Raw genomic sequence first — 13,741 nt, forward strand, 5'->3', positions numbered from 1 at the left:
GGGTCAGGGCCAGGTCACGGGGAGGATGGTGCAAGGATTTGAGGGGACAAGGATTTGAGAACACAGTCATTCTGGGGCCTGGTAGGGAATGTGACTGGAGTCATGTAGAATGATTCCTGGGTAGCGTTAGGAGCTGGACTGAGTTTGGAGGCCATGAATTCCCAGTGCCAAGCACCTGCCTTGCCATGACCTGTGTGTGCAAGTAGAGATTGTAGATTATCTGATCATTTGGGTTGGGCTTCTCCTGTGTAGGGCCCTGGAAGGCCAAGAGGTTGATGGAGTAAAGGCTGTTGGCGAAAGAATGATTGATGTGAGACATCGTTCTTAGGGGAGGGTCTGCAGAGTCAGAGGGTTTAAGGGTGAATGTCATGGTTGATGAGGAGGTAAATGAACCCCGAGGCTAATGGAGTGGGGGGTCCATGAGGACATTAGAGCATCTCAAGGTGAACCCTGGGGGTGAAGCTGGAGACTGTGACCCACTCACAGGCTGTTGCTTCATGGGCTTGTTTTTTTCAACTAGGTGGTAAATCACTGACTATATCATCTCCCTGTCTGTCTATCTGTCTTGATTAAAGTGCCCCAGTATATTCATTTGTATTTATTAAACCTCACTCTTGAGAAATGTATAATCTAGTTGAAGGGGGAGGGGAATACTTAAAGTTAGTTAGGGGTTGACGATGGATTGTTGGCAAAGGTGAAGAGGGCAGGGAGCCTGTCTAGAGCAGATTTATATGAAATAGAAGAAGCTTCCTGGGAAGAGAGGCTCTTCATGGCTTTTGGACTTATTTCCTCCACTGCTGGAGAAGTTAGAGTAATTGTGGTCCATCTATTCACCAGTTGATTCTCTCATCTTTAATACAGTCCTTTACAGGGTTCCTGGCCTGGGTTAGTGTGAGAGGTGTGGCCAAAATCTCATCTGGAGGCTGGACCTGTTGCTTTGCTACCATTATTGATGGGCTATCAAGAGCTAGATAAACAAATATGACATGATGCTATTTTTTTGATAGGACCTTTGTGTAAATGGTGCTCAGATACTACACTTTAAAAGCTCTTTAGTGGAGGAAGCAGTCAATGAGCTAATAAATATGTTGCTGGATGTGGAAGTTCCATCTAAGGAAGAAAGAGAGAAAGTATTCAATGTGAATAGTGATGACTGGAAAAATGAAAGTTCAGGTAAGAGAGGGGGGTAATGGAAGGGTCTTGTTTTTCTAGGACCTGCCTGAAAACCCAAATTTAATAATTTTCTGCTTCGCAGTGAATTTCACACTCTAATAAGACCCTCCCAGTTTTATAGGGACACTAATAAATCTGAAGTTAGGATCCGGGAATGATGTCATGTCATTAATTTCCATTACTTTCTGTTCAGCTCTGCAAACGTGCACTTCACATTGATCCTTGTTAGCTCTCTTTGCATTTAGGTGTAAGTGTGTATTTTTTCACTTTATCAGTAAAGTAGGGTGGATTATGGGTTGGCATTCCCACTGGAGTACGTCTACACCAGAGCAAGTGGTTTGTGGGACAGATGAAGACAGCCAGAGACAGAGAAGGGATGCTGTTCCCCAAGGGTTTGTGGCTGTTGGTGAAAGAAAGAATGCAGAGAGCCAGCACCCAGGACCCCAGGCCCTGTCTTGTTTTTGCATAGTTCCTGCCTCTCCTCCTGTTCCCACACATCAAGGAGGAGAGGCTCCATCAGTCCACCTTGTTCCCCCAATGTCCTCTTCCTATCCTTCGATGGCCTCATTTCATAAGAAGTATGACATTTGAGTGTTATTAAACTTGCATGTGTGTGCGTATGTGCGTGCTCAGTCCTATCCGACTCTTTGGGACCTCATGGACTCTAGCCCACCAGGCTCCTCTGTCCATATGATTCTCCAGGCAGGAATACTGGAGTGGGTTACCGTTTCCTCCTCCAGGGGCATTTCCTGACCCAGGGATCGATCGATTATGTGTTTTGTGTTTCCTGCGTTGGCAGGCGGGTTCTTTACCGCTGTGCCAATTTATCTTAATTTTCTTCTTTACCTGCAATAGGTGCCCCCCTGCCCCTATCTCTTTCAATTTCTCTCATTTTGTAACAGCAAAAAGAGAAGAAGAAAATTCTGATGCCTTGACTTCTTCCCTTAATGCTGGGGCAGGCCTCCTGCCTTTGATGACAATCTCAAGAAAGAAGAAAGAGATTGAGGTGTTAGAGGAAGGAGCCCGTGAGTTGCTCTCTCACTTCAATCACCAAAACACAGATGCTCTTCTGAAAGTTACAAGGAACACACTAGAGGCCATCCGCAGGCGCATTCAATTCTGCAACATGACGAGCTTCCGGGGTAATGATCTCACAGGGTTTATCTCCTGGCTGGTCTCTGGTTGTGTGTGCATGTGTGTGTGTTCCTGTTAAATTTAAATAATCAAAACTCTCACCATTTCTTGACTGCCTCCTTGTACATTTATATAATATGAACTTGGATTATCCCAACAATTCTATGAAGTAGACAGTATCATTTCTCTCATTTAAGACTGATAAGACTGGAGTCCAGGAAAGTTAAGTAATTGACTTAAGGCCACTTAGCTTTTGTTAATAACATAATAATCAGCATCACATTTAATCTTTTTGTAATAAGGTGAAAACATGTGAAATGAATTTTTTAGCTAGTAAAAGAAGAAATACTTTAAAAAGAAGCTGTATAGAAACATACTTTCATTGTTAAATCATTAGATTATTAGCCAGTCTTATAAAGAAAGATTTTATTAATATCATAACCTCCAAAGCAGAAAATTATTTTTTTTGCTATTTTCATGTCAATTTAATACTTTCCAGCTCGTTTCTTCATTCTTAAAACAATCATCTCTCTTCAGCACCATTCAGAAATCAGTTTCCCAGATGGGCCACAAAAATCATTCAAATCTAGAGACATTCTGAAACTAAGCTTTAAATTGAAAACATATAAAAACAAAGTAACAGTAATTAATTAAAATTGAAAAAATAATAGGATAATAAACCTTTTTATTTATCTTGAATATGGGCACCTAAGGGAAAGCATCTCTAATAGTTAATTGAAATTGGATGAATAAAAGTGGAAACATTAAAAGAACTTTTGATTGGCAACTTGGTTTATTATGTTTTATTTCACTTCAAAATGGAAGATAGTCCTTTCTTTGACATGGGGATAATATTTGAACTTATCAACTGTTGATATGCTGGATATTGTCTCCTGTCTTCCCCAACTTTATATATTACAGGTATTTCCAATTGTATAGAGTTGCACACGTACATATCCATATTTTTATACCCATAACTATACCTACATCCAACTTTAAGAGCCCTTTGGATATAAATGGTGAATTACACTTTATTTCGTCCGTGCTCTTTAACTGCTCCCAGTGTGATATACTCTGATGTATATCAGAGTGATGATAGTGATGGTAGAAAGACATATATTTTATCTGAAATTCCAAGCTGGCATTTGTTCTGACTTAGGCTTGTTCTGATAGTCTTGTGTTTCATCCCTTACTTACTTATTCTATATTTAATTACTGACATCCTGTTATTCAGACAGTGTCATCTTCAATATTTTAGGTAAGAGTTTCTATAATTTTATAATCTGCTGACTCCATGCAGCAAATTTCCTTTATGGAGCGTGTACCCATAGATTGTAATCAGCAGAAGATGGCTTGGGTTCTACTGAACTGCTGTGTTCCCCTGAGCAAAACTAGATTCTCTATTAGTTTTTATCATTCACTCATACATTCAAAAAATTCATATTGTCTGATGATATACCTATTTTGTATTTATCTAAGTGCTTTCATTTTTCTGGTTAAAAATGAGATTTAATCTTTTTCATTAAAAAAAATCTTTTTAAATGAAAAGGATGAAAGCTTCCCTGTTCTGTGTTAACTCAGACAGTAACAGTGCCTCTAAAGTGAAGCAGAACAGTCTGCCCATTTTCCGGGCAAGCGTCACTCTGGCCATCCCCAACATCAGCATGGCCCCAGCCCTCGAAGACATACAGCAGGCACTGAACAAAGCCGTGGAGTGCATCGTCACTGTCAGCAAGGGGGTTAGACAGTGGAGCGGTGAGCCGATGTCCAAGGTGGGTGCGGCATGAGGAAATTGTTTCATGTGGAAGCTGCTTCTTTTACAGGTGATAGGACACTGAAAGGTGTCCTTTTCCATTGCAGAAAAAGATGCAGGAAAGAAAAATGACTGCCCTGCAGCATAATGAAGACAGTGATTCTGATACTGAAATGGGAGAAAACGAACCTCAAGGTAAATGTTCTTTTAGTTCTTTCTGACTAGTCATTCTAAATCAAAACCTATTGAGCTAAAAGGGATTCCCCCCACCCCTCCAACCCCGTGCAATTCTCAGATCAGATTGTAATATTAATCTATGAGTCAATTTCATGTTTGTAAAATATAGATTCATGTATTTTAACATCACCATGATAGTGTAGTTCATTATTATTTTTTAAAGATTTATTATTTAGTTATGGCTGTACTGGGTCTTCGTTGCTGTGCCTGGGTTTTCTCTGGCTGAGTGAGCAGGGGCTCCTCTCTAACTGTGGGCTTCTCACGACAGTGGCGTGCTTCTCTTGTTGGGGAGCACGGGCTCTAGGCCTGCAGGCTTTAATAGTTGTGGCACGTGGGCTCAGACATTGCAGCCCTCGGGATCTAGAGCACAGATTCAGTAGTTGTGGTGCATGGGCTTAGTTGTCGCGTGGCATGTGGGGTCTTCCTGGACCAGGGATCAAACCTGTGTCCCCTGCACTGGCAGGCACATTCTTTACCACTGAGCCACCAGGGAAGCCCCTAAATAGTGTGTTTTAAATGTATATGTCAAAGACATACTGGGGGACAAGAAGGATTTTAGTCTCACAGTTTAAAGAAAAGCTTGTCATTATCACAATGAATATTTCCTGATTTAAGAGATCTTTTGTATTTTGACCCATTATGTGTCCTGTTTTGCTAAGACGATGTGATTTTTGCTGTATAGCTCCTGATTTTCATTTATGCTATTGTTGTTCAGTTGCTAAGTTTTGTCCGCCTCTTTGTGACCCCACAGACTGTAGCACACCAGGCTTCCCTGTCCTTCACTATTTCCTGGAGCTTGCTCAAACTCATGTCCATTGAGGCGGCGATGCCATCCGACCATCTCATCCTCTGTCATTCCCTTCTCCTCCTGCCCTCAATCTTTTCTAGTATCAGGGTCTTTTCCAATGAGTTGGGTCTTCACATCAGGTGGCCAAAGTATTGGAGCTTAAGCTTCAGCATCAGTCCTTCCAATGAATATTCAGGGTTGTTTTCCTTTAGGATGGACTGGTTTAATCTTGCAGTCCCTCAAGAGTCTTCTGAAGCACCACAATTTGAAAGCATCAATTCTTTGATGCTCAGCGTTCTTTGTGGTCCCACTCTCATAGCCATACATAACTATTGGAAAAACCATAGCTTTGACTATATGGACCTTTGTCAGCGAAGTGATGTCTCTGCTTTTTAATATGCTGTCTAGGTTTGTCATACCTTTTCTTCCAAGGAGCAAGTATCTTTTAATTTCATGGCTGCAGTGATTTTGCAGTGATTTTGCAGTGATTTTGGAACCCAAGAAAATAAAATCTGTCCCTGTTTCCACTTTTCCCTCTTCTATTTGCCATGAAGTAATGGGACTGGATGCCATGATCTTAGTTTTTTGAATGTTGAGTTTTAAGTCATTTTTTTCACTCTCCCCTTTCACCCTCATCAAGAGGCTCTTTAGTTCCTCTTTGCTTTCTGCCATTAGGATGGTGTCATCCCCATATCTGAGGTAATATTAGGGAGTATATGGCATCCAAGTTGCTAATGATAGATGATAAATGTAGTCTTTATTTATTCAAACTTCTTTTAAAGGAGCTGAGTGAACAGCAAACAGTAATTTTCAATTAGTGCTCATATCCCTTGAGATGATAAACTAACCACGAGGAAGGCATTAAAACAAGTCTCTCTTTAAAATAATCTGTTACCAAAGAGGATAAAGGCAGAGTGTGCAAGCTCAGTATTTGCAGTGCATGGGCTTAGTCGCTCCAAGGCATGAATGTGGGATCTTACTTCCCCAACCAGAGATTTAGCCTGCGTCCCTTGCACTGCAAGGTGAGTTCTTAACCACTGGACCACAGAGAAGTCCCCTCTATTGCATTTATAAAGAAGATTTTCAGAGGTCCTTACTTTACTATTACAGTGTGAGTGTTAGTCGCTCAGTCGTGTCTGACTCTTTGTGACCCCATGAACTGTAGCCTGCCAGTCTCCTCTGTCTATGATATTTCCCAGGCAAGAATACTGGAGTGGGTGGCCATTTCCTTCTTCAGGGTGTCTTCCCTACCCAGGGATCAAACCTGGGTCTCCTGCATCGGCAGGCAGATTCTTTACTGTCTGAGCCACCAGGGAAGCCCCTTTACTATTACAGAAACTCACTCATCTTTTTAAAGCACGTTTCTATACTGTTGATATAAATGTTTCTCTTGTTTTTTGACCCTTTAGATACCCTTGAGATAGCATCTGTGAACTTACCCATTCCCGTGCAAACCAGGAACTATTATAAGAATGTTTCTGACAACAAAGAGATTGTAAAATTAGTCTCTGTGCTTAGCACAATCATCAACTCCACCAAAAAGGTATGCCAAGAGGATTTGCAACCAGGCTCTTTTACTTTACAACACAGACCTGTGTGAAGTCCAGCATTAAAGCCTGTCCTTCACGTAACCTGGGTCCGACCCTCTGTGACTTTAGTGAGCAACTTATGGAATCTTGTACGTGCTCAGCAAATGTTTAACTCAAGATTTTTCATTCCAGATTGCAAGGTGAAAGAGAACTATCTTTTCTGTTTTTTTACATTGTCTCCTGTTTAATGCCTTAAACTACTTCTGTACTTATATATCAATAGTACAAATAAGTCTGTTAAAAAATTTGATACGTCTCAAAGCCCAAGTCAGACTTCACTTTCAAAGAGTCAGTGATGCTGGAACTGGCTCGTATCATTTGAAATAGAGTAAGATTTACACTCTAATTTTGTATTTGTGTATATCAGATGAAAGTTTATGTATATTATAATGTGGAAACAAGATAATACTGAGAATATTGAAAATATTATCAGCACAAACTTGCATTGGACATGGATATAAATTCAGGTTAATTTTTTTCTTCCAACCACTTCTTCTCTCAAGTTTTCCTTTTATGTTCAGGCAAATCTGTTTTCGTGGTCAAAAAGACTCAAAATTCTGAAGTCAATTTATCCTTAAAAGAAAATATTCACATTGCCACTGAGACCTGCTGACTCTTTAAAAATGTTTCTCAGTGTTGAGGGAACAGCTGTCACTCAGTAAATATATCTTTTCTATTACTCAGTTTTGATAGAATGAGCTTCTTTTGTTTGAAAGTGTTTTGAAAAGCTGCCTTTGCTGTAACCATGTGAGGAAATACTAAGTTTAATTTTAAGGTATTCCTGAGGGAACTGGAAGCTTTTGCATTTCTGCACTTTCTATTTTCCTTTCTTAATATCATGAAGGTCCTGTATTTAATTTTGCCCTAGGGACTGCGTTCACATAATTCAATTTAACAAATATTTGTCTAGTGCTTAGTTTATCAAGCTCTGTACTGAATGTAAAGATAAGTAGAGTATTTTATGATGATAATAAGCATTGAAGGATCCTTTCAAATGTCTCAGTAATCGTGGAAAACATAATAAAATAGATCAATAATAAAGTTCATTACTTTCTCTGAATATAAGCAGCCACTATTATGAAAATCTAAGAGTAAGGCCTAGTAGTTGAAATTAATATCCTGCTGGCACAAAAATATTTATGTCTGTGTCATTTTTGTTACATTTGCCTTTCTATTATGTGAAGGAAATGTACGGATGTTAGTTTTTCTTAAAATAATAGAAAAAGTTGACACTTAGAATAACTTGAAGGACTTTATCCAGATTGATAGGATGGCCAAATTGTTTGTGGAAGTATATATGCACACTTAGTCACAGTGTTAAATGTGGCCCTCCATAGCCATCGACCCTTCCGAATTTTGTGTGATTGACCTTTCCTCAACCACAGAAAATCTTCTGACCTCAGCCCCTTTCCTCTTACAGGAGCTAACTGAATCAGAATGTAAACTTGACCTATGTTCAGCTCGTCCAAAGGTTGGCCATCAAGTTATAACATTGCCTGGCTTTTAAAGATGAGCTGTACCAAATAATCAAAATAACCATGGCAATTAAAATAACTTAAATAGATCAACCATACAAATGTAGTTTATGTAATTTTCCTTTAGATTCTAGGTTACCTCTGCTTTCAAAAGTCCCAATTTAAGGAAGTTAGACACTTTTAGATAAAATGAATGCGAGTCTAAAACTTATTTAGATAGGGTATGTTCTTAATAATATAAACTCTTGGATGTTGGAAGAGCGGGATTCTGGAATTTCTACCCATATTCAGGGGTCCTTGATGATCTGTAATTCATTCTCCAAACCATCATCCATTTGTGAGTATGTCCACATGCTGTTGCAATGCATTCTGGGTGTGTATGTCAGCATCTCAGCCCATGCCTGGGGATTGGTTGTGGTTGGGACACACAGCAGCAGTCTTACCTTTCTGCATTTTAATGGGTGGGAAGTCTCAACACTCATTAAGCCTGAGGTTCTGAGTGACATATTAGCTGCACGTAGGGCATTGCGGTAAAGGTATCCCTGGTTTGGTACAAGTTGGTGAAATTTACTTAATTGGACCATTTAGAATGCAGTTGGAAATGCTCTGTTCTTTCAAATAATGGCATTTTCACTCTTAGCTTAAATTTTTTTTTCCCATGCAGATGTAACTCTGAAATTATAATATTAGCCAGTAGAAAAAGTTGATTGCCAAGAGCCATAAACATTAGAATGAGGAGACAAATCTTAATTGTTTGGAGATGATACCAAATAAATCTAAAAGTGCTGATCTGAAAATAAAATGTGGCTTAGTAAAGAGTTAAGTTAGTAGTAAGTTGAAAGATAGGCATTTCTGCTAAAATACAGTAAATATGTTCCTAAAAAGCCTGATTTGCAACTTTGCACATTTAATAAAATAGGGATTATAAGAAAAATGGAGTTGGGATGAACATACAAAATGTAGGAAATTCTGTAACCAGGGTAGTTAACAAAAACGGTAACAATCATAGTAAAATACTAACCCATTTAATAACACTGTAATGAGTATGAAACTTTACTATCAAAGATGAAAGAAACTTGGGAGAAGGTGATGTAAAAAACAGTTAAAAATGCTGAGCTATGGAAACAAGGATAAAATTGCAAAAATCAGGCCTAACTGTGCCAAGAACATTCTCAAAACAAAGTAGAGACCAAATTAACGCAAAAGAAAGAAGGGGCCAAGAGCACGGTGCCCCTCTGTGGTTTGCTGCTTTAGTGAGTACAAAACAAAGTACTGGGAAAAATAACACTTGATACTGTGTTATATTGACATCATTTCCTATTTGCCAATTGCAAGAGAGCCAATTCATCTTACAGAAGCAAACTTTGTAGCAAACAGGGCCATTCATTAAAAAACCAATTGAAAAAAAAGCTTATATGCCATACATATAGTTATAAGAATAGTGGGAAAAGGTCATGTTTATGATAACAGCATCACTGAAGAATACCTAGGAGCATACATGATGAAAAGTTTGTAGACTCTTTATGAAGATTTCTCTAAAACTTAACAGGGAATTTAGAAAGGAAAGCTGTGAAGATTCAGAAACATACAGAAATACTTAATACTGTATGGATATCAATCCTTATCCAATATATTTATGCATTTTGTGTGATTCCATGCAATCTTTCAATGGAATTGGATGCTGAATGTATTTGTTTGTCTCTCTATATCTAATATCCATGCTCTGACCTTCGGGAACAAGTCAATGGGTTTCCTTTGAGATTTCCAGTGGATTTCGCCCATGAGAGTCTTGGAGGAGCTCTGAGAAGTCGAAGAAACTGACCTCAGAGTATTGTTTTTCCTCTGTAGCATCACCCTCTCCGTGGTATGATTTTGAGCTGTGGTTTTTGACCTGAGGTCCAGCCCCAATCAACTGGGCCCTGTCCACAAGAGATTTCATGGACTCGACTCACTGCCCCACCCTCCCAGAAACTGTTCCCCTCCCTTTTTGGCTAGGGTGGTAGCAGTTTTATTGTTACCAGTCCTGGATGACTATGTTCACTGTTGTATCCGGGTCCAGTTCTATGGCACATGTGAACTAGTCACATGGTTCACTAATTAAGCATTTTAATGAATTGATGGGAACCCCTAGCAATTGGCAAATATCTGCTTACATAGCGATGTCGTTTTTGATTCTTCCTTTTCTACACAAATCTGTCATTTATGTTCTAGGAAGTTATTACATCCATCGACTGCTTCAAACGCTACGATCACATTTGGCAAAAGGAGAAAGAAGAAACTATTATGACGTTTATTATAAAAAACCCCTCACTTCCTGAATTTGAATCCCAGATTCTCTACTTCCAAAAACTAGAGCAAGAAATTAATGCTGAACCTGAATATATCTGTGTGGGTGCCATTGCCCTGTACACAGGTTGGTTCATTATTTTTCAGTCAGTCATAAAAATTCAACAGTGTTGTTCTGTCTTTTTACCTAGATTAGCATTCCAGCAAGTTCTAGCTTTCTTAAAGATTGACTTTGCTTTTATGGGCCTCAAGTTCAAGACCAATTTGTAGATTTGTTTTTAATTCTCTTCTGCATAATTATTTATTCTGGACTATTTTGGGACACTTTGCTGCTAAACCTTGAAAACAAAGGCTAATTAAGAGAAGGGAGGACTCTCTCATATTTGGAATTAAAGTGTACTGTTTTTAATAAATAATGATAACAAACATTTGAGGCTTATCTCCAGCAGTTTTCTTAGGTACTTTTTTGGGGCACTTTGGAATGTGTTTTCAATTATTGCAAAACAGGCTTTATACAATCGATGAATATACAAGAATTTGTTGTTGTTATTTAGTTGCTAGGTCGTGTTCTACTCTTTTTTGACCCCAGGGATTGCAGCCCACCAGGCTTCTCAGTTCATGGGATTTCCCAGGCAAGAATACCTGAGTGGGTTGCCATTTCCTTCTCCAGGGGATCATCCCAACTAAGGGATTGAACCTGCATCTCCTGCATTAGCAGGTGGATTCTTTACCACTGAACAGCCAGGGAAGCCGATATAATAATTAGGAAAGACTAGTTTTTTTTTTCCAGTTTGGTTTTTCATGTGTTAAAGGGCTCTTGGCTGCAAAATATTTACTGTTGGTGAACAGTTGCCCTGGGTCTCCTCATACTTGTTCAAGGTTTTCAAACTGAACGTGGGCATTTGGGTTTTACAGCCGACCTGAAGTTCACCTTGACTGCTGAGACGAAGGCCTGGATGGTTGTCATCGGCCGTCACTGTAACCAAAAATACAGAAGTGAGATGGAAAACATTTTTACACTTGTTGAAGAATTCAATAAGAAATTGAATCGCCCCATTAAAGACCTGGATGATATTCGAATTGCCATGGCAGCACTGCAGGAAGTTAGGGAGCAGCAAATCCCCATTGACTTTCAAGTGGGACCCATCGAGGTAACTGATGATCACTTGTTTTTGTGTCAGTAGGAATATCTCCAGATGTTGATCGCTATTAGATGAAGTATTGACCAGGTCTGGACTGGAGTTACAAATGGATGCTAAACCCATGAATGATGATTCCAATAATGATGATACCTGACCTTATTGGGTGCCTCGGGGGTCAGATCTTGTCCTTTCTGTGGCATCTGAGGTCCCTAAGGGCAGAGCCTGAGATGAGGGTTTTTGCATGAGTGATTTATTGACGAGTGCGTATGAGAGAAGCAGAGTGAGAGAAACAGGAAGGACCAGGGTGGGTGTGGGAGGAAGCCATGCCGGGATGTGATCTCAGCTGTAGACTATCAGCCTGACCCCAGAGGCGGTTCTGGAGCATGAAGTGTACCACACAGTTGGCCCCACCTTGAGGCAAGGGGGTACTGTCTTTATTCCCCAGAAGAGTTGGTCATTGACCATAATCTCCCCATGAGGAGGCTCCTATCAGCCAAGGACAATTTTCAAGGGAAGAAGGCAGCTCGATTCCTACAGCCAACATGCCCAGCAGCCGGGATGCAAATGTCAGCTGGCAAACAGGACCTGGATGGGGCACTGATGGTGGCCATTCATGAATTTACTCCATATTAACTTGTTTCATCCTTGCTACAACCCCCTACATACACACATGGAAACTGAGGGTCAAAGAAGTCATGCAGTTTTATTAATGTTGTACGTTACTTTTGTTTTTATCATATCTTTTCTAGATGAAAATTCTTTATTAGGAATGGGTTACTATATTCTTCTATATGAGACTAATATAACTATATCATTAAAACAATTTCAGATATAAAATGTTGTCTTTTCATCATATGTGTTAGTTGCTCAGTCATGTCCGAGGCTTTGTGACTCCATGGACTGTAGCCCACCAGGCTGTTCTGTCCATGGAATTCTCCAGGCAAGAATACTGGAGTGAGTTGCCATACCCTTCTCCAGGGGATCTTCCCAACCCAGGGATGGAGCCCAGGTCTCCTGCATTGCAGGAAGACTCTTTACCATCTGAGCCACAAGGGAAGCCTCTTTTCATCATACTATAACTTAAATGTCTGGACTTAAACTCTGATAGTCAGGATCATAGCCTTGTATCATATTTTCTGCACTTCGAATTTTGGAAAATTTCAATTTGTAGTGAAAAGGACAGAGATGACTTCAGGTTTGTGCCTCTGTCAAGTTGGGTCAGGAAAATCACATTTCCACTGTGCTCTTCTTGAGAATTGAAACATCAAGGCAAAGACCCCCCATGTGATATAGGACCAGGGGAATTTGGAGAAGGGGTTTGAAGAAGAGATCCAGCAATTGCCAACTCTTACCCCTGACCTCAGAGTTAAGACAAACCCTTGTCAAGTAGTCAAGATTAAGATGCAATCTTTAGTACTGATAGAAGTTATTTGGAAGATCTGGTTTGGTGTTTGGCTCCTATATTCCCACTGTATCTCACTTCCCCCATCTTTCCATCCTATACACACATGCAATGGGCTTGTGGACATGGAGTCCCAGAATTATACTTTCTCATCCATCAAAGACAACACTGTAAAGCTGACAATCTGTGTTACTTTGTTCAATTTGATTGGCACTGAAGTGTAGACTGGAGGCATGCCTTGCAGAAGAAAGAGGGAGGGAGAAAAACCCTGTGCTATACATGCCCAAATCAATAATCTTTTCCTCAAGTCAACAATCAGGTGTTCATTCTATGTCTAAGAGGAAGAGTAAGGGTGGGAAAAGAGGCCAGGGATATTTAGGAAAATTTTTTTCTCATGAAAACCAAACTTTGCCTCATTTTAATCTTCTAGACAAAAGAATAGTCCAGGATTTTTCATCCTTAGGACAATGACTTGGCTCAGGGTATGATTCAAGAATGCCCTCCTATGTCTTACTGTTGGAACCTTTTACCAACAAAGTGAAATAGGATAGAGTTAAAACTGATTCATTTTGTTATTCTAAAATTAGCAGTTAAATTGTTCTATGTTTTTCATCTACTTAATTTTATAGCCTTCAAATACAATTTAGGGGCCTAAGTAAAAATACCTTTTGTTTGTATAATGATTTATAATTTTCAAAATACATTTAAAATGTTATCTTTTCCATATTCGTGAAAATCCTGTGATATATCCAGGAAATTTTCC

At 39.6% G+C, this 13,741-nt stretch overlaps 1 protein-coding gene across 1 annotated transcript in view; it reads left to right on the plus strand.

Moving 5' to 3' along the window:
- The window catches only part of DNAH5 (dynein axonemal heavy chain 5), a 310,603-nt gene that overhangs the window by 104,220 nt on the left and 192,642 nt on the right, over positions 1-13,741 (plus strand). Inside the window, exons 18-24 of the mRNA XM_081520843.1 lie at positions 1,008-1,173; positions 2,076-2,315; positions 3,889-4,079; positions 4,168-4,255; positions 6,494-6,627; positions 10,360-10,561; positions 11,350-11,585. Of these exons, the coding sequence (XP_081376969.1) occupies positions 1,008-1,173; positions 2,076-2,315; positions 3,889-4,079; positions 4,168-4,255; positions 6,494-6,627; positions 10,360-10,561; positions 11,350-11,585 (1,257 nt within the window). The remainder of the gene's footprint in view (positions 1-1,007; positions 1,174-2,075; positions 2,316-3,888; positions 4,080-4,167; positions 4,256-6,493; positions 6,628-10,359; positions 10,562-11,349; positions 11,586-13,741) is intronic.

Source organism: Giraffa tippelskirchi, chromosome 8 (assembly GCF_054371585.1).
Source record: "Giraffa tippelskirchi isolate mGirTip1 chromosome 8, T2T-mGirTip1v1.2.pri, whole genome shotgun sequence".
NCBI lineage: Eukaryota > Metazoa > Chordata > Mammalia > Artiodactyla > Giraffidae > Giraffa > Giraffa tippelskirchi.